General features: G+C 39.0%; 14 protein-coding genes across 14 annotated transcripts; 9 read left to right on the top strand and 5 right to left on the bottom strand.

Moving 5' to 3' along the window:
• Positions 1–1620: 1620 nt before the first annotated feature.
• On the top strand, positions 1621–2379 carry LOC121502869 (histone H1-like). Its single transcript, XM_041776849.2, has one exon. The coding sequence runs from the start codon at positions 1621–1623 to the stop codon at positions 2377–2379; it is 759 nt and encodes a 252-aa protein (XP_041632783.2).
• Positions 2380–2872: 493 nt separating this feature from the next.
• LOC121502568 (histone H2B) lies at positions 2873–3322 on the bottom strand. The gene has a single exon (XM_041776258.2). It carries the CDS (start codon positions 3272–3274, stop codon positions 2903–2905), a length of 372 nt encoding a protein of 123 aa, XP_041632192.1. The 5' UTR covers positions 3275–3322; the 3' UTR covers positions 2873–2902.
• A 159-nt stretch (positions 3323–3481) lies between these two features.
• On the top strand, positions 3482–3920 carry LOC138929426 (histone H2A). The gene has a single exon (XM_070288859.1). It carries the CDS (start codon positions 3499–3501, stop codon positions 3871–3873), a length of 375 nt encoding a protein of 124 aa, XP_070144960.1. The 5' UTR covers positions 3482–3498; the 3' UTR covers positions 3874–3920.
• Positions 3921–4614: 694 nt separating this feature from the next.
• Positions 4615–4957, bottom strand: LOC138929444 (histone H4). The gene has a single exon (XM_070288879.1). It carries the CDS (start codon positions 4924–4926, stop codon positions 4615–4617), a length of 312 nt encoding a protein of 103 aa, XP_070144980.1. The 5' UTR covers positions 4927–4957.
• A 222-nt stretch (positions 4958–5179) lies between these two features.
• On the top strand, positions 5180–5654 carry LOC138929424 (histone H3). The gene has a single exon (XM_070288857.1). It carries the CDS (start codon positions 5217–5219, stop codon positions 5625–5627), a length of 411 nt encoding a protein of 136 aa, XP_070144958.1. The 5' UTR covers positions 5180–5216; the 3' UTR covers positions 5628–5654.
• Positions 5655–7414: 1760 nt separating this feature from the next.
• Positions 7415–8281, top strand: LOC138929436 (histone H1-like). The gene has a single exon (XM_070288871.1). It carries the CDS (start codon positions 7455–7457, stop codon positions 8202–8204), a length of 750 nt encoding a protein of 249 aa, XP_070144972.1. The 5' UTR covers positions 7415–7454; the 3' UTR covers positions 8205–8281.
• A 446-nt stretch (positions 8282–8727) lies between these two features.
• Positions 8728–9099, bottom strand: LOC138929434 (histone H2B-like). Its single transcript, XM_070288869.1, has one exon. It carries the CDS (start codon positions 9097–9099, stop codon positions 8728–8730), a length of 372 nt encoding a protein of 123 aa, XP_070144970.1.
• A 207-nt stretch (positions 9100–9306) lies between these two features.
• LOC138929437 (histone H2A) lies at positions 9307–9712 on the top strand. Its single transcript, XM_070288872.1, has one exon. The coding sequence runs from the start codon at positions 9324–9326 to the stop codon at positions 9696–9698; it is 375 nt and encodes a 124-aa protein (XP_070144973.1). The 5' UTR covers positions 9307–9323; the 3' UTR covers positions 9699–9712.
• Positions 9713–12128: 2416 nt separating this feature from the next.
• Positions 12129–12878, top strand: LOC138929422 (histone H1-like). Its single transcript, XM_070288855.1, has one exon. The coding sequence runs from the start codon at positions 12129–12131 to the stop codon at positions 12876–12878; it is 750 nt and encodes a 249-aa protein (XP_070144956.1).
• Positions 12879–13431: 553 nt separating this feature from the next.
• LOC138929435 (histone H2B) lies at positions 13432–13830 on the bottom strand. The gene has a single exon (XM_070288870.1). It carries the CDS (start codon positions 13801–13803, stop codon positions 13432–13434), a length of 372 nt encoding a protein of 123 aa, XP_070144971.1. The 5' UTR covers positions 13804–13830.
• A 197-nt stretch (positions 13831–14027) lies between these two features.
• Positions 14028–14419, top strand: LOC138929439 (histone H2A). Its single transcript, XM_070288874.1, has one exon. It carries the CDS (start codon positions 14037–14039, stop codon positions 14409–14411), a length of 375 nt encoding a protein of 124 aa, XP_070144975.1. The 5' UTR covers positions 14028–14036; the 3' UTR covers positions 14412–14419.
• Positions 14420–15152: 733 nt separating this feature from the next.
• On the bottom strand, positions 15153–15493 carry LOC138929445 (histone H4). The gene has a single exon (XM_070288880.1). It carries the CDS (start codon positions 15462–15464, stop codon positions 15153–15155), a length of 312 nt encoding a protein of 103 aa, XP_070144981.1. The 5' UTR covers positions 15465–15493.
• A 223-nt stretch (positions 15494–15716) lies between these two features.
• Positions 15717–16190, top strand: LOC138929425 (histone H3). Its single transcript, XM_070288858.1, has one exon. The coding sequence runs from the start codon at positions 15755–15757 to the stop codon at positions 16163–16165; it is 411 nt and encodes a 136-aa protein (XP_070144959.1). The 5' UTR covers positions 15717–15754; the 3' UTR covers positions 16166–16190.
• A 1801-nt stretch (positions 16191–17991) lies between these two features.
• Positions 17992–18742, top strand: LOC138929441 (histone H1-like). The gene has a single exon (XM_070288876.1). It carries the CDS (start codon positions 17993–17995, stop codon positions 18740–18742), a length of 750 nt encoding a protein of 249 aa, XP_070144977.1. The 5' UTR covers position 17992.
• The last annotated feature ends 56 nt before the right edge of the window (positions 18743–18798 follow it).

The following is an 18798-nucleotide window of genomic DNA, read 5'->3' as shown; positions in this document are numbered from 1 at the left end:
AAATCGGTCCTTTTCAGGACCACAAACATATTTATAATAGAGATTATACATTTTCATATATAATTTATATACTACAGAGATCGATCTTAAAATATATAAATACAAATATTTACAATTATTTAGATAGTGCGATACTCTATTGGTATCTACGGAATGTAGGGACATTTATATTATTTTAATTCAGGGAATTTTTAAAAGATTAAAAAGGTATATTAAAAAACCAAAAAAATAGTTTGTTACTTAAAGAATATACTGTGTAAGTTTCATTATCGAATTCCAACTCCAAGTGCCTCAAATCAACTATATACGCAAGGTATATAAGTGTTAAACGTATTTTTCTCTGCTTAAAATTTTTGCATTTTTACCTATGCTATGGGCACGATTCACAAAAAACTATGTAACATATCGGAGTGAATAAAAATTATTATGATCAGCATGAAATTATCTTCTATTTGAACCTAAATGCGGGTAATACAAATGAGTATTACTATTTTTTAAGAGGGTGGGAAGTGAAATCTGATTACCTGAACATGGCATTTTTCCTTAGGAAATTATTTCCTACATTAAAAAATTCACGAAAAATGTCTACATTTTGACCGTTTACATGTATATCCCCCTTAAAGCCTGAAGTTGGTATAGCTAAACTAAAATTTCGCGCAATTTGAATTACGCGTTAATTTCATTATAAATAAATAAATAAATAAAATATTTACTTAAGTTATTAAGTTCGAAATAAATGTATTCAAACTGCTTGATTTGAACATTTTATTTAAGTAATAAAAAACAAATCAATTTGTTTTTTCTATTTTTCTTAAGATATTAATATTACACTTATAAACTAAAAATCCATCAAATTAAATGCTTAAAAGATTTAATTTCCCGTCTCCTTGGGTACTGTGCTCAAGAAAACTCGAATATGAACGTTGTATGGGGAACATAATAGGCCATTTCCTAGAAACAAATGCATAAATTCAGTTTAAACTTTTATTAACTAAAACATGTGTCCTATTTATTTTACAAAATTGACAAAAACTAATATATTTTAAAATATTAATATTTTTTAGGTAGCCAAAACCATACCCGAAAGTACCAAGAAAGCCGACAATTTATGTATGAAAGGGCCAATTTGAAAGTGGTCAAAAAATACCATAATTTGTTTAAAACGAAAATATTTTGAGTGTTCCCGCAAGTAAAAGGTTCAAATTTCACTCTTTCTAAAAAATATTCATAATATTCATAAATTTTAATATTTTAACAGATGATTTTTCACGAAATGCTTTGGTCAAAAATGCAAATCTTGAACTCCAGACACTTTTACAAAATGATCCAAAGAATAATTTCACATTAAAATAACTAAACATGTTTTATGAAACATTTAAGTGCTTAAAATAATTAAAACATTCTACCATTTAAAAATATAACATTGAGAAAAGAAGAAAATAAAACTGCACATCGATCAAACATAGGCAACGTAAATGAGCGCTGCCAAACACATAGTTATACTGCTCTCCTCCTCGATTCTCATATCAACGAGGGACGTCGGGTCTAGACCGCTCGCGCCACATCTATACAAACAAAAGTGTTTTTCGTTAGCTTTCGAAAATAATTAGTGAAGCAAAAATGTCCGACTCTGCAGTGGCAACATCCGCGTCCCCAGTGGCTGCCCCACCAGCGCCAGTTGAGAAGAAGGTGGCCGCCAAAAAGGCATCTGGTTCAGGAGCTACCAAGGCCAAGAAGGCAGCAGTTCCACCATCACATCCGCCAACTCAACAAATGGTGGATGCTTCCATCAAGAACTTGAAGGAGCGTGATGGCTCATCGCTTCTGGCAATCAAGAAATATATCACTGCCACCTACAAATGCGACGCCCAGAAACTGGCTCCATTCATCAAGAAGTACTTGAAGTCCGCAGTGGCTAATGGAAAGCTGATCCAAACAAAGGGAAAGGGTGCGTCTGGTTCCTTCAAACTGTCGGCCTCTGCCAAAAAGGAGCCCAAGCCAAAGGTTGCGGCTGCTGAGAAAAAAGTCAAAAGCAAGAAGGTAGTCACCAAGAAAGCCGGAGCCACCGCAAAGAAAGCCGCCGGAGCTGCTGACAAGAAACCCAAGGCTAAGAAGGCCGTTGCCACCAAGAAGACTGCCGAGAAGAAGAAAACTGAGAAGGCAAAGGCCAAGGATGCCAAGAAAACTGGAGTCGTAAAGGCAAAGCCAGCAGCAGCAAAGGCTAAGCCGGCCGCCGCGAAGCCAAAGGCAGCCAAGGCACCGAAGGCACCGAAGGCCAAGGCAGCAGCGTCCGCCAAGCCTAAGAAGGCAGTGAAGAAAGCAACTGCTCCGGCTACCGCTAAGAAGCCGAAAGCCAAGACCACGGCGTCGAAGAAGTAAATTAAGATAATCTTAATTATCGCAATTTTAGATTTCGAAATCTGAAATTTGAAATTGATTTAAACAAGCCCTTTTCAGGGCTACAAAACTTTTTTAAAAGAGAGCTAAATTATCAATTTTTTAAAATTACAAATAGTGTTCCCGCTTCCTTTAAAACCCAGAAGTATTTATATATTTGATAATAAATAATAATACTAATAAATTAATTTTCGGAGAAAAATAGCGTATCGCTGTCAAGAGTCATGTCCGACCCTATAAACCATATTATCGATCTAAGTCGATTTTTTGGTAGAATTACTTTTTTTTCCAAATTTTTTAAAGGGGTCACATTTAAATTGTACTATTCCAGGAAAATTTTAATTCGAAATAGATTTTATATTTTACAGGACAGCTTTTGGTTTTAAAATGAAAGCTTTATATATTTAAAGAAAAATTAGGTTTTTGAAAATTCAGATTCTTTGGTAAAACTTTTTGTGGCCCTGAAAAGGGCCTTTTTAATGCTTCTCCGCATCCGCGGGGAAATTTACTTGGAGCTGGTGTACTTGGTGACAGCCTTGGTTCCCTCACTGACGGCGTGCTTTGCCAACTCTCCGGGCAGGAGCAGACGAACAGCAGTTTGGATTTCCCGACTGGTGATGGTCGAGCGCTTGTTGTAGTGCGCCAGACGAGAAGCCTCGGCAGCAATGCGCTCGAAGATGTCATTCACAAAGCTGTTCATGATGCTCATCGCCTTCGAGGAAATGCCAGTGTCGGGATGGACCTGCTTCAGGACCTTGTAGATGTAGATAGCATAGCTCTCCTTCCTCTTCCGCTTCTTCTTCTTGTCGTTCTTAGTGATGTTCTTCTGGGCCTTGCCAGCCTTCTTGGCTGCCTTTCCACTGGTTTTAGGCGGCATTATTTTTTCACTTCACTTCACTTTGCGATTAACTCACTTTTCATAGCAGTCGGGCTTGGGTGTTCGCTCTTATACTTTTTTTCAAGCAATGTTTTCAGGTCTAAGGCGACCCACCCCTAACTGAACGCACAGGCAGAACTAAAAGTATAAATTCGTGACAAGCTGGGCAGCCGGCAACATTCGTTCTTCGTGTGTGTGCAGTGAATAAAGTGAAATAAGAGAAAATGTCTGGTCGTGGAAAAGGTGGCAAAGTTAAGGGAAAGGCAAAGTCCCGGTCCAACCGTGCCGGACTTCAGTTCCCTGTCGGCCGTATCCATCGTCTGCTCCGCAAGGGCAACTACGCCGAGCGCGTCGGTGCCGGCGCTCCAGTTTACCTGGCTGCCGTGATGGAATATCTGGCCGCTGAGGTTCTCGAGTTGGCTGGCAATGCTGCTCGTGACAACAAGAAGACGAGGATCATCCCGCGTCATCTGCAGCTGGCCATCCGCAACGACGAAGAGTTGAACAAGCTGCTCTCCGGCGTCACCATTGCCCAGGGAGGTGTGTTGCCCAACATCCAGGCTGTTCTGTTGCCCAAGAAGACCGAGAAGAAGGCTTAAGCGTTCAAAAAGCGTGCCAGAAACCTTGTACATAAAAACAAACTCAAACCCAAACGTCCTTTTCAGGACGACCAAACTATTTTAAAAGAAACTTACATTTTCAAATATGCCTAGCTAAGTTTAAACAATATTAATAATTATATAATAAATAAATTTATATATATAAAATATACATATAATATTTATATTTTTGGTTATCGCTATGCAGAAACCAATAGTACAGTCGCCAGAGAAATTCCAGTAACGAAACAAGACCGAGAAGGCTTAAGCGTTCAAAAAGCGTGCCAGCAACCTTGTACATAAAAACAAACTCAAACCCAAACGTCCTTTTCAGGACGACCAAACTATTTTAAAAGAAACTTACATTTTCAAATATGCCTAGCTAAGTTTAAACAATATTAATAATTATATAATAAATAAATTTTGTATATATAAAATATACATATAATATTTATATTTTTGGTTATCGCTATGCAGAAACCAATAGTACAGTCGTCAGAGAAATTCCAGGACATGGACAATGAACATTGTCATTGCAAGACAGTTTACGCTACCTAAAGATGTGATTGTCTTCCTACGGAAACCCCGACCAATTCAAATAAAGATATTTCCATTCTTGGGCTAGAATATTCAATGTTAAGATATATGCGAAATATAACTTGATAATTTTTCTCTTTTATGAAATTAAGTGGTGGTCCTGAAAAGGACCGATTGTTGAGAAGTACAGACTGTACTGATTTTTTAACCGCCGAAACCGTACAGGGTGCGGCCTTGCCTCTTCAGGGCGTAGACGACGTCCATGGCTGTGACGGTCTTCCTCTTGGCGTGTTCAGTGTAGGTGACGGCATCACGGATCACGTTCTCCAAAAACACCTTCAGAACACCACGGGTTTCCTCGTAAATGAGTCCCGAAATGCGCTTCACGCCGCCACGCCGAGCCAGACGACGGATGGCTGGCTTTGTGATACCCTGGATGTTATCACGCAGCACTTTGCGATGACGCTTGGCGCCACCTTTTCCCAAGCCTTTGCCTCCTTTACCGCGACCAGTCATTTTTCACTATTTTATTTTTACACTTCGAAAGTCACCACTGAACTAATGTAGAAGCCGCGTCGGCCGCTCCTATTTATACCTAAACTCTGCTCTGCACGAGCGAGCCCGAACGCTATGGCCTTCTCGCTCTGTGCTCGACAAACGAAATGGCATGTGCTTCGACTAGCTCTCTCTTTTCCACCCTCCACGTTTTGCTATATAAGAGGGTAGGCAATGCGCAGCTCGTTTATTGTGTTTTCAGACTCGTGAAGTAAACAGTGGACAGACAGTGAAAATAAGAAGAATATAAAATGGCCCGTACCAAGCAGACCGCTCGCAAATCGACTGGTGGCAAGGCGCCACGCAAACAACTGGCAACCAAGGCCGCTCGCAAGAGTGCCCCAGCCACCGGTGGTGTGAAGAAGCCCCATCGCTATCGCCCCGGAACTGTGGCTCTGCGTGAGATCCGTCGCTACCAGAAGAGTACCGAGCTGCTGATCCGCAAGCTGCCTTTCCAGCGCTTGGTGCGTGAAATCGCTCAGGACTTCAAGACTGACCTGCGCTTCCAGAGCTCGGCCGTGATGGCTCTGCAGGAAGCTAGCGAAGCCTACCTGGTTGGTCTCTTTGAAGATACCAACTTGTGTGCCATCCACGCCAAGCGAGTCACAATCATGCCCAAGGACATCCAGCTGGCCCGTCGTATCCGTGGCGAGCGTGCTTAAGTTGAGATTGCTTCGACTAGCAAATAGCGTCAATACATTTTGTACAAATCGGTCCTTTTCAGGACCACAAACATATTTATAATAGAGATTATACATTTTCATATATAATTTACATACTACAAATAAAACATTCCCGGTTTTGCGTTTTTATGGTTAAATATCTATAGTCAGAGATCGATCTTAAAATATATAAATACAAATATTTACAATTATTTAGATAGTGCGATACTCTATTGGTATCTACGGAATGTAGGGACATTTATATTATTTTAATTCAGGGAATTTTTAAAAGATTAAAAAGGTATATTAAAAAACCAAATTGTACCGTGTTTGATCAAATTGATGTGGTTTTAATCAAACACAATCCAGTATATTTACTTTAATTAGCTTAAGGGGGGATATACATGTAAACCAAAATTTTTTTTGGTTTAAAAAATAGTTTGTTACTTAAAGAATATACTGTCTAAGTTTCATTATCGAATTCCAACTCCAAGTGCCTCAAATCAACTATATACGCAAGGTATATAAGTGTTAAACGTATTTTTCTCTGCTTAAAATTTTTGCATTTTTACCTATGCTATGGGCACGATTCACAAAAAACTATGTAACATATCGGAGTGAATAAAAATTATTATGATCAGCATGAAATTATCTTCTATTTGAACCTAAATGCGGGTAATACAAATGAGTATTACTATTTTTTAAGAGGGTGGGAAGTGAAATCTGATTATCTGAAAATGGCATTTTTCCTTAGGAAATTATTTCCTACATTAAAAAATTCACGAAAAATGTCTACATTTTGACCGTTTACATGTATATCCCCCTTAAGGCCTGAAGTTGGTATAGCTAAACTAAAATTTCGCGCAATTTGAATTACGCGTTAATTTCATTATAAATAAATAAATAAATAAAATATTTACTTAAGTTATTAAGTTCGAAATAAATGTATTCAAACTGCTTGATTTGAACATTTTATTTAAGTAATAAAAAACAAATCAATTTGTTTTTTCTATTTTTCTTAAGATATTAATATTACACTTATAAACTAAAAATCCATCAAATTAAATGCTTAAAAGATTTAATTTCCCGTCTCCTTGGGTACTGTGCTCAAGAAAACTCGAATATGAACGTTGTATGGGGAACATAATAGGCCATTTCCAAGAAACAAATGCATAAATTCAGTTTAAACTTTTATTAACTAAAACATGTGTCCTATTTATTTTACAAAATTGACAAAAACTAATATATTTTAAAATATTAATATTTTTTAGGTAGCCAAAACCATACCCGAAAGTACCAAGAAAGCCGACAATTTATGTATGAAAGGGCCAATTTGAAAGTGGTCAAAAAATACCATAATTTGTTTAAAACGAAAATATTTTGAGTGTTCCCGCAAGTAAAAGGTTCAAATTTCACTCTTTCTAAAAAATATTCATAATATTCATAAATTTTAATATTTTAACAGATGATTTTTCACGAAATGCTTTGGTCAAAAATGCAAATCTTGAACTTCAGACACTTTTACAAAATGATCCAAAGAATAATTTCACATTAAAATAACTAAACATGTTTTATGAAACATTTAAGTGCTTAAAATAACTAAAACATTCTACCATTTAAAAATATAACATTGAGAAAAGAAGAAAATAAAACTGCACATCGATCAAACATAGGCAACGTAAATGAGCGCTGCCAAACACATAGTTATACTGCTCTCCTCCTCGATTCTCATATCAACGAGGGACGTCGGGTCTAGACCGCTCGCGCCATTTCTATACAAACAAAAGTGTTTTTCGTTAGCTTTCGAAAATAATTAGTGAAGCAAAAATGTCCGACTCTGCAGTGGCAACATCCGCGTCCCCAGTGGCTGCCCCACCAGCGCCAGTTGAGAAGAAGGTGGCCGCCAAAAAGGCATCTGGTTCAGGAGCTACCAAGGCCAAGAAGGCAGCAGTTCCACCATCACATCCGCCAACTCAACAAATGGTGGATGCTTCCATCAAGAACTTGAAGGAGCGTGGTGGCTCATCGCTTCTGGCAATCAAGAAATATATCACTGCCACCTACAAATGCGACGCCCAGAAACTGGCTCCATTCATCAAGAAGTACTTGAAGTCCGCAGTGGCTAATGGAAAGCTGATCCAAACAAAGGGAAAGGGTGCGTCTGGTTCCTTCAAACTGTCGGCCTCTGCCAAAAAGGAGCCCAAGCCAAAGGTTGCGGCTGCTGAGAAAAAAGTCAAAAGCAAGAAGGTAGTCACCAAGAAAGCCGGAGCCACCGCAAAGAAAGCCGCCGGAGCTGCTGACAAGAAACCCAAGGCTAAGAAGGCCGTTGCCACCAAGAAGACTGCCGAGAAGAAGAAAACTGAGAAGGCAAAGGCCAAGGATGCCAAGAAAACTGGAGTCGTAAAGGCAAAGCCAGCAGCAGCAAAGGCTAAGCCGGCCGCCGCGAAGCCAAAGGCAGCCAAGGCACCGAAGGCCAAGGCAGCAGCGTCCGCCAAGCCTAAGAAGGCAGTGAAGAAAGCAACTGCTCCGGCTACCGCTAAGAAGCCGAAAGCCAAGACCACGGCGTCGAAGAAGTAAATTAAGATAATCTTAATTATGGCAATTTTAGATTTCGAAATCTGAAATTTGAAATTGATTTAAACAAGCCCTTTTCAGGGCTACAAAACTTTTTTAAAAGAGAGCTAAATGATCAATTTTTTAAAATTACAAATAGTGTTCCCGCTTCCTTTAAAACCCAGAAGTATTTATATATTTGATAATAAATAATAATACTAATAAATTAATTTTCGGAGGAAAATAGCGTATCGCAGTCAAGAGTCATGTCCGACCCTATAAACCATATTATCGATCTAAGTCGATTTTTTGGTAGAATTACTTTTTTTTCCAAATTTTTTAAAGGGGTCACATTTAAATTGTACAATTCCAGGAAAATTTTAATTCGAAATAGATTTTATATTTTACAGGACAGCTTTTGGTTTTAAAATGGAAGCTTTATATATTTAAAGAAAAATTAGGCTTTTGAAAATTCAGATTCTTTGGTAAAACTTTTTGTGGCCCTGAAAAGGGCCTTTTTAATGCTTCTCCGCATCCGCGGGGAAATTTACTTGCAGCTGGTGTACTTGGTGACAGCCTTGGTTCCCTCACTGACGGCGTGCTTTGCCAACTCTCCGGGCAGGAGCAGACGAACAGCAGTTTGGATTTCCCGACTGGTGATGGTCGAGCGCTTGTTGTAGTGCGCCAGACGAGAAGCCTCGGCAGCAATGCGCTCGAAGATGTCATTCACAAAGCTGTTCATGATGCTCATCGCCTTCGAGGAAATGCCAGTGTCGGGATGGACCTGCTTCAGGACCTTGTAGATGTAGATAGCATAGCTCTCCTTCCTCTTCCGCTTCTTCTTCTTGTCGTTCTTAGTGATGTTCTTCTGGGCCTTGCCAGCCTTCTTGGCTGCCTTTCCACTGGTTTTAGGCGGCATTATTTTTTCACTTCACTTCACTTTGCGATTAACTCACTTTTCATAGCAGTCGGGCTTGGGTGTTCGCTCTTATACTTTTTTTCAAGCAATGTTTTCAGGTCTAAGGCGACCCACCCCTAACTGAACGCACAGGCAGAACTAAAAGTATAAATTCGTGACAAGCTGGGCAGCCGGCAACATTCGTTCTTCGTGTGTGTGCAGTGAATAAAGTGAAATAAGAGAAAATGTCTGGTCGTGGAAAAGGTGGCAAAGTTAAGGGAAAGGCAAAGTCCCGGTCCAACCGTGCCGGACTTCAGTTCCCTGTCGGCCGTATCCATCGTCTGCTCCGCAAGGGCAACTACGCCGAGCGCGTCGGTGCCGGCGCTCCAGTTTACCTGGCTGCTGTGATGGAATATCTGGCCGCTGAGGTTCTCGAGTTGGCTGGCAATGCTGCTCGTGACAACAAGAAGACGAGGATCATCCCGCGTCATCTGCAGCTGGCCATCCGCAACGACGAAGAGTTGAACAAGCTGCTCTCCGGCGTCACCATTGCCCAGGGAGGTGTGTTGCCCAACATCCAGGCTGTTCTGTTGCCCAAGAAGACCGAGAAGAAGGCTTAAGCGTTCAAAAAGCGTGCCAGCAACCTTGTACATAAAAACAAACTCAAACCCAAACGTCCTTTTCAGGACGACCAAACTATTTTAAAAGAAACTTACATTTTCAAATATGCCTAGCTAAGTTTAAACAATATTAATAATTATATAATAAATAAATTTTGTATATATAAAATATACATATAATATTTATATTTTTGGTTATCGCTATGCAGAAACCAATAGTACAGTCGCCAGAGAAATTCCAGTAACGAAACAAGACCGAGAAGGCTTAAGCGTTCAAAAAGCGTGCCAGCAACCTTGTACATAAAAACAAACTCAAACCCAAACGTCCTTTTCAGGACGACCAAACTATTTTAAAAGAAACTTACATTTTCAAATATGCCTAGCTAAGTTTAAACAATATTAATAATTATATAATAAATAAATTTATATATATAAAATATACATATAATATTTATATTTTTGGTTATCGCTATGCAGAAACCAATAGTACAGTCGTCAGAGAAATTCCAGGACATGGACAATGAACATTGTCATTGCAAGACAGTTTACGCTACCTAAAGATGTGATTGTCGTCGTATCCGTGGCGAGCGTGCTTAAGTTGAGATTGCTTCGACTAGCAAATAGCGTCAATACATTTTGTACAAATCGGTCCTTTTCAGGACCACAAACATATTTATAATAGAGATTATACATTTTCATATATAATTTATATACTACAAATAAAACATTCCCGGTTTTGCGTTTTTATGGTTAAATATCTTATAGTCAGAGATCGATCTTAAAATATATAAATACAAATATTTACAATTATTTAGATAGTGCGATACTCTATTGGTATCTACGGAATGTAGGGACATTTATATTATTTTAATTCAGGGAATTTTTAAAAGATTAAAAAGGTATATTAAAAAACCAATTGTACCGTGTTTTATCAAATTGATGTGGTTTTAATCAAACACAATCCAGTATATTTACTTTAATTAGCTTAAGGGGGGATATACATGTAAACCAAAATTTTTTTTGGTTTAAAAAATAGTTTGTTACTTAAAGAATATACTGTGTAAGTTTCATTATCGAATTCCAACTCCAAGTGCCTCAAATCAACTATATACGCAAGGTATATAAGTGTTAAACGTATTTTTCTCTGCTTAAAATTTTTGCATTTTTACCTATGCTATGGGCACGATTCACAAAAAACTATGTAACATATCGGAGTGAATAAAAATTATTATGATCAGCATGAAATTATCTTCTATTTGAACCTAAATGCGGGTAATACAAATGAGTATTACTATTTTTTAAGAGGGTGGGAAGTGAAATCTGATTACCTGAAAATGGCATTTTTCCTTAGGAAATTATTTCCTACATTAAAAAATTCACGAAAAATGTCTACATTTTGACCGTTTGTATATCCATGTATATCCCCCTTAAGGCCTGAAGTTGGTATAGCTAAACTAAAATTTCGCGCAATTTGAATTACGCGTTAATTTCATAATAAATAAATAAATAAATAAAATATTTACTTAAGTTATTAAGTTCGAAATAAATGTATTCAAACTGCTTGATTTGAACATTTTATTTAAGTAATAAAAAACAAATCAATTTGTTTTTTCTATTTTTCTTAAGATATTAATATTACACTTATAAACTAAAAATCCATCAAATTAAATGCTTAAAAGATTTAATTTCCCGTCTCCTTGGGTACTGTGCTCAAGAAAACTCGAATATGAACGTTGTATGGGGAACATAATAGGCCATTTCCAAGAAACAAATGCATAAATTCAGTTTAAACTTTTATTAACTAAAACATGTGTCCTATTTATTTTACAAAATTGACAAAAACTAATATATTTTAAAATATTAATATTTTTTAGGTAGCCAAAACCATACCCGAAAGTACCAAGAAAGCCGACAATTTATGTATGAAAGGGCCAATTTGAAAGTGGTCAAAAAATACCATAATTTGTTTAAAACGAAAATATTTTGAGTGTTCCCGCAAGTAAAAGGTTCAAATTTCACTCTTTCTAAAAAATATTCATAATATTCATAAATTTTAATATTTTAACAGATGATTTTTCACGATATGCTTTGGTCAAAAATGCAAATCTTGAACTCCAGACACTTTTACAAAATGATCCAAAGAATAATTTCACATTAAAATAACTAAACATGTTTTATGAAACATTTAAGTGCTTAAAATAATTAAAACATTCTACCATTTAAAAATATAACATTGAGAAAAGAAGAAAATAAAACTGCACATCGATCAAACATAGGCAACGTAAATGAGCGCTGCCAAACACATAGTTATACTGCTCTCCTCCTCGATTCTCATATCAACGAGGGACGTCGGGTCTAGACCGCTCGCGCCACATCTATACAAACAAAAGTGTTTTTCGTTAGCTTTCGAAAATAATTAGTGAAGCAAAAATGTCCGACGCTGCAGTGGCAACATCCGCGTCCCCAGTGGCTGCCCCACCAGCGCCAGTTGAGAAGAAGGTGGCCGCCAAAAAGGCATTTGGTTCAGGAGCTACCAAGGCCAAGAAGGCAGCAGTTCCACCATCACATCCGCCAACTCAACAAATGGTGGATGCTTCCATCAAGAACTTGAAGGAGCGTGGTGGCTCATCGCTTCTGGCAATCAAGAAATATATCACTGCCACCTACAAATGCGACGCCCAGAAACTGGCTCCATTCATCAAGAAGTACTTGAAGTCGGCAGTGGCTAATGGAAAGCTGATCCAAACAAAGGGAAAGGGTGCGTCTGGTTCCTTCAAACTGTCGGCCTCCGCAAAAAAGGAGCCCAAGCCAAAGGTTGCGGCTGCTGAGAAAAAAGTCAAAAGCAAGAAGGTAGTCACCAAGAAAGCCGGAGCCACCGCAAAGAAAGCCGCCGGAGCTGCTGACAAGAAACCCAAGGCTAAGAAGGCCGTTGCCACCAAGAAGACTGCCGAGAAGAAGAAAACTGAGAAGGCAAAGGCCAAGGATGCCAAGAAAACTGGAGTCGTAAAGGCAAAGCCAGCAGCAGCAAAGGCTAAGCCGGCCGCCGCGAAGCCAAAGGCAGCCAAGGCACCGAAGGCCAAGGCAGCAGCGTCCGCCAAGCCTAAGAAGGCAGTGAAGAAAGCAACTGCTCCGGCTACCGCTAAGAAGCCGAAAGCCAAGACCACGGCGTCGAAGAAGTAAATTAAGATAATCTTAATTATCGCAATTTTAGATTTCGAAATCTGAAATTTGAAATTGATTTAAACAAGCCCTTTTCAGGGCTACAAAACTTTTTTAAAAGAGAGCTAAATTATCAATTTTTTAAAATTACAAATAGTGTTCCCGTTGAAATGGACCCGCTTCCTTTAAAACCCAGAAGTATTTATATATTTGATAATAAATAATAATACTAATAAATTAATTTTCGGAGGAAAATAGCGTATCGCAGTCAAGAGTCATGTCCGACCCTATAAACCATATTAATTTTTGGTCAGCATATCGATCTAAGTCGATTTTTTGGTAGAATTACTTTTTTTTCCAAATTTTTTAAAGGGGTCACATTTAAATTGTACTATTCCAGGAAAATTTTAATTCGAAATAGATTTTATATTTTACAGGACAGCTTTTGGTTTTAAAATGGAAGCTTTATATATTTAAAGAAAAATTAGGCTTTTGAAAATTCAGATTCTTTGGTAAAACTTTTTGTGGCCCTGAAAAGGGCCTTTTTAATGCTTCTCCGCATCCGCGGGGAAATTTACTTGGAGCTGGTGTACTTGGTGACAGCCTTGGTTCCCTCACTGACGGCGTGCTTTGCCAACTCTCCGGGCAGGAGCAGACGAACAGCAGTTTGGATTTCCCGACTGGTGATGGTCGAGCGCTTGTTGTAGTGCGCCAGACGAGAAGCCTCGGCAGCAATGCGCTCGAAGATGTCATTCACAAAGCTGTTCATGATGCTCATCGCCTTCGAGGAAATGCCAGTGTCGGGATGGACCTGCTTCAGGACCTTGTAGATGTAGATAGCATAGCTCTCCTTCCTCTTCCGCTTCTTCTTCTTGTCGTTCTTAGTGATGTTCTTCTGGGCCTTGCCAGCCTTCTTGGCTGCCTTTCCACTGGTTTTAGGCGGCATTATTTTTTCACTTCACTTCACTTTGCGATTAACTCACTTTTCATAGCAGTCGGGCTTGGGTGTTCGCTCTTATACTTTTTTTCAAGCAATGTTTTCAGGTCTAAGGCGACCCACCCCTAACTGAACGCACAGGCAGAACTAAAAGTATAAATTCGTGACAAGCTGGGCAGCCGGCAACATTCGTTCTTCGTGTGTGTGCAGTGAATAAAGTGAAATAACTGAAATAAGAGAAAATGTCTGGTCGTGGAAAAGGTGGCAAAGTTAAGGGAAAGGCAAAGTCCCGGTCCAACCGTGCCGGACTTCAGTTCCCTGTCGGCCGTATCCATCGTCTGCTCCGCAAGGGCAACTACGCCGAGCGCGTCGGTGCCGGCGCTCCAGTTTACCTGGCTGCCGTGATGGAATATCTGGCCGCTGAGGTTCTCGAGTTGGCTGGCAATGCTGCTCGTGACAACAAGAAGACGAGGATCATCCCGCGTCATCTGCAGCTGGCCATCCGCAACGACGAAGAGTTGAACAAGCTGCTCTCCGGCGTCACCATTGCCCAGGGAGGTGTGTTGCCCAACATCCAGGCTGTTCTGTTGCCCAAGAAGACCGAGAAGAAGGCTTAAGCGTTCAAAAAGCGTGCCAGAAACCTTGTACATAAAAACAAACTCAAACCCAAACGTCCTTTTCAGGACGACCAAACTATTTTAAAAGAAACTTACATTTTCAAATATGCCTAGCTAAGTTTAAACAATATTAATAATTATATAATAAATAAATTTATATATATAAAATATACATATAATATTTATATTTTTGGTTATCGCTATGCAGAAACCAATAGTACAGTCGCCAGAGAAATTCCAGTAACGAAACAAGACCGAGAAGGCTTAAGCGTTCAAAAAGCGTGCCAGCAACCTTGTACATAAAAACAAACTCAAACCCAAACGTCCTTTTCAGGACGACCAAACTATTTTAAAAGAAACTTACATTTTCAAATATGCCTAGCTAAGTTTAAACAATATTAATAATTATATAATAAATAAATTTTGTATATATAAAATATACATATAATATTTATATTTTTGGTTATCGCTATGCAGAAACCAATAGTACAGTCGTCAGAGAAATTCCAGGACATGGACAATGAACATTGTCATTGCAAGACAGTTTACGCTACCTAAAGATGTGATTGTCTTCCTACGGAAACCCCGACCAATTCAAATAAAGATATTTCCATTCTTGGGCTAGAATATTCAATGTTAAGATATATGCGAAATATAACTTGATAATTTTTCTCTTTTATGAAATTAAGTGGTGGTCCTGAAAAGGACCGATTGTTGAGAAGTACAGACTGTACTGATTTTTTAACCGCCGAAACCGTACAGGGTGCGGCCTTGCCTCTTCAGGGCGTAGACGACGTCCATGGCTGTGACGGTCTTCCTCTTGGCGTGTTCAGTGTAGGTGACGGCATCACGGATCACGTTCTCCAAAAACACCTTCAGAACACCACGGGTTTCCTCGTAAATGAGTCCCGAAATGCGCTTCACGCCGCCACGCCGAGCCAGACGACGGATGGCTGGCTTTGTGATACCCTGGATGTTATCACGCAGCACTTTGCGATGACGCTTGGCGCCACCTTTTCCCAAGCCTTTGCCTCCTTTACCGCGACCAGTCATTTTTCACTATTTTATTTTTACACTTCGAAAGTCACCACTGAACTAATGTAGAAGCCGCGTCGGCCGCTCCTATTTATACCTAAACTCTGCTCTGCACGAGCGAGCCCGAACGCTATGGCCTTCTCGCTCTGTGCTCGACAAACGAAATGGCATGTGCTTCGACTAGCTCTCTCTTTTCCACCCTCCACGTTTTGCTATATAAGAGGGTAGGCAATGCGCAGCTCGTTTATTGTGTTTTCAGACTCGTGAAGTAAACAGTGGACAGACAGTGAAAATAAGAAGAATATAAAATGGCCCGTACCAAGCAGACCGCTCGCAAATCGACTGGTGGCAAGGCGCCACGCAAACAACTGGCAACCAAGGCCGCTCGCAAGAGTGCCCCAGCCACCGGTGGTGTGAAGAAGCCCCATCGCTATCGCCCCGGAACTGTGGCTCTGCGTGAGATCCGTCGCTACCAGAAGAGTACCGAGCTGCTGATCCGCAAGCTGCCTTTCCAGCGCTTGGTGCGTGAAATCGCTCAGGACTTCAAGACTGACCTGCGCTTCCAGAGCTCGGCCGTGATGGCTCTGCAGGAAGCTAGCGAAGCCTACCTGGTTGGTCTCTTTGAAGATACCAACTTGTGTGCCATCCACGCCAAGCGAGTCACAATCATGCCCAAGGACATCCAGCTGGCCCGTCGTATCCGTGGCGAGCGTGCTTAAGTTGAGATTGCTTCGACTAGCAAATAGCGTCAATACATTTTGTACAAATCGGTCCTTTTCAGGACCACAAACATATTTATAATAGAGATTATACATTTTCATATATAATTTACATACTACAAATAAAACATTCCCGGTTTTGCGTTTTTATGGTTAAATATCTATAGTCAGAGATCGATCTTAAAATATATAAATACAAATATTTACAATTATTTAGATAGTGCGATACTCTATTGGTATCTACGGAATGTAGGGACATTTATATTATTTTAATTCAGGGAATTTTTAAAAGATTAAAAAGGTATATTAAAAAACCAAATTGTACCGTGTTTGATCAAATTGATGTGGTTTTAATCAAACACAATCCAGTATATTTACTTTAATTAGCTTAAGGGGGGATATACATGTAAACCAAAATTTTTTTTGGTTTAAAAAATAGTTTGTTACTTAAAGAATATACTGTCTAAGTTTCATTATCGAATTCCAACTCCAAGTGCCTCAAATCAACTATATACGCAAGGTATATAAGTGTTAAACGTATTTTTCTCTGCTTAAAATTTTTGCATTTTTACCTATGCTATGGGCACGATTCACAAAAAACTATGTAACATATCGGAGTGAATAAAAATTATTATGATCAGCATGAAATTATCTTCTATTTGAACCTAAATGCGGGTAATACAAATGAGTATTACTATTTTTTAAGAGGGTGGGAAGTGAAATCTGATTATCTGAAAATGGCATTTTTCCTTAGGAAATTATTTCCTACATTAAAAAATTCACGAAAAATGTCTACATTTTGACCGTTTACATGTATATCCCCCTTAAGGCCTGAAGTTGGTATAGCTAAACTAAAATTTCGCGCAATTTGAATTACGCGTTAATTTCATTATAAATAAATAAATAAATAAAATATTTACTTAAGTTATTAAGTTCGAAATAAATGTATTCAAACTGCTTGATTTGAACATTTTATTTAAGTAATAAAAAACAAATCAATTTGTTTTTTCTATTTTTCTTAAGATATTAATATTACACTTATAAACTAAAAATCCATCAAATTAAATGCTTAAAAGATTTAATTTCCCGTCTCCTTGGGTACTGTGCTCAAGAAAACTCGAATATGAACGTTGTATGGGGAACATAATAGGCCATTTCCAAGAAACAAATGCATAAATTCAGTTTAAACTTTTATTAACTAAAACATGTGTCCTATTTATTTTACAAAATTGACAAAAACTAATATATTTTAAAATATTAATATTTTTTAGGTAGCCAAAACCATACCCGAAAGTACCAAGAAAGCCGACAATTTATGTATGAAAGGGCCAATTTGAAAGTGGTCAAAAAATACCATAATTTGTTTAAAACGAAAATATTTTGAGTGTTCCCGCAAGTAAAAGGTTCAAATTTCACTCTTTCTAAAAAATATTCATAATATTCATAAATTTTAATATTTTAACAGATGATTTTTCACGAAATGCTTTGGTCAAAAATGCAAATCTTGAACTTCAGACACTTTTACAAAATGATCCAAAGAATAATTTCACATTAAAATAACTAAACATGTTTTATGAAACATTTAAGTGCTTAAAATAACTAAAACATTCTACCATTTAAAAATATAACATTGAGAAAAGAAGAAAATAAAACTGCACATCGATCAAACATAGGCAACGTAAATGAGCGCTGCCAAACACATAGTTATACTGCTCTCCTCCTCGATTCTCATATCAACGAGGGACGTCGGGTCTAGACCGCTCGCGCCATTTCTATACAAACAAAAGTGTTTTTCGTTAGCTTTCGAAAATAATTAGTGAAGCAAAAATGTCCGACTCTGCAGTGGCAACATCCGCGTCCCCAGTGGCTGCCCCACCAGCGCCAGTTGAGAAGAAGGTGGCCGCCAAAAAGGCATCTGGTTCAGGAGCTACCAAGGCCAAGAAGGCAGCAGTTCCACCATCACATCCGCCAACTCAACAAATGGTGGATGCTTCCATCAAGAACTTGAAGGAGCGTGGTGGCTCATCGCTTCTGGCAATCAAGAAATATATCACTGCCACCTACAAATGCGACGCCCAGAAACTGGCTCCATTCATCAAGAAGTACTTGAAGTCCGCAGTGGCTAATGGAAAGCTGATCCAAACAAAGGGAAAGGGTGCGTCTGGTTCCTTCAAACTGTCGGCCTCTGCCAAAAAGGAGCCCAAGCCAAAGGTTGCGGCTGCTGAGAAAAAAGTCAAAAGCAAGAAGGTAGTCACCAAGAAAGCCGGAGCCACCGCAAAGAAAGCCGCCGGAGCTGCTGACAAGAAACCCAAGGCTAAGAAGGCCGTTGCCACCAAGAAGACTGCCGAGAAGAAGAAAACTGAGAAGGCAAAGGCCAAGGATGCCAAGAAAACTGGAGTCGTAAAGGCAAAGCCAGCAGCAGCAAAGGCTAAGCCGGCCGCCGCGAAGCCAAAGGCAGCCAAGGCACCGAAGGCCAAGGCAGCAGCGTCCGCCAAGCCTAAGAAGGCAGTGAAGAAAGCAACTGCTCCGGCTACCGCTAAGAAGCCGAAAGCCAAGACCACGGCGTCGAAGAAGTAAATTAAGATAATCTTAATTATGGCAATTTTAGATTTCGAAATCTGAAATTTGAAATT

Source organism: Drosophila kikkawai, unplaced genomic scaffold (genome assembly GCF_030179895.1).
Source record: "Drosophila kikkawai strain 14028-0561.14 unplaced genomic scaffold, DkikHiC1v2 scaffold_191, whole genome shotgun sequence".
NCBI lineage: Eukaryota > Metazoa > Arthropoda > Insecta > Diptera > Drosophilidae > Drosophila > Drosophila kikkawai.
This window is presented reverse-complemented; position numbering and strand designations above follow the sequence as displayed.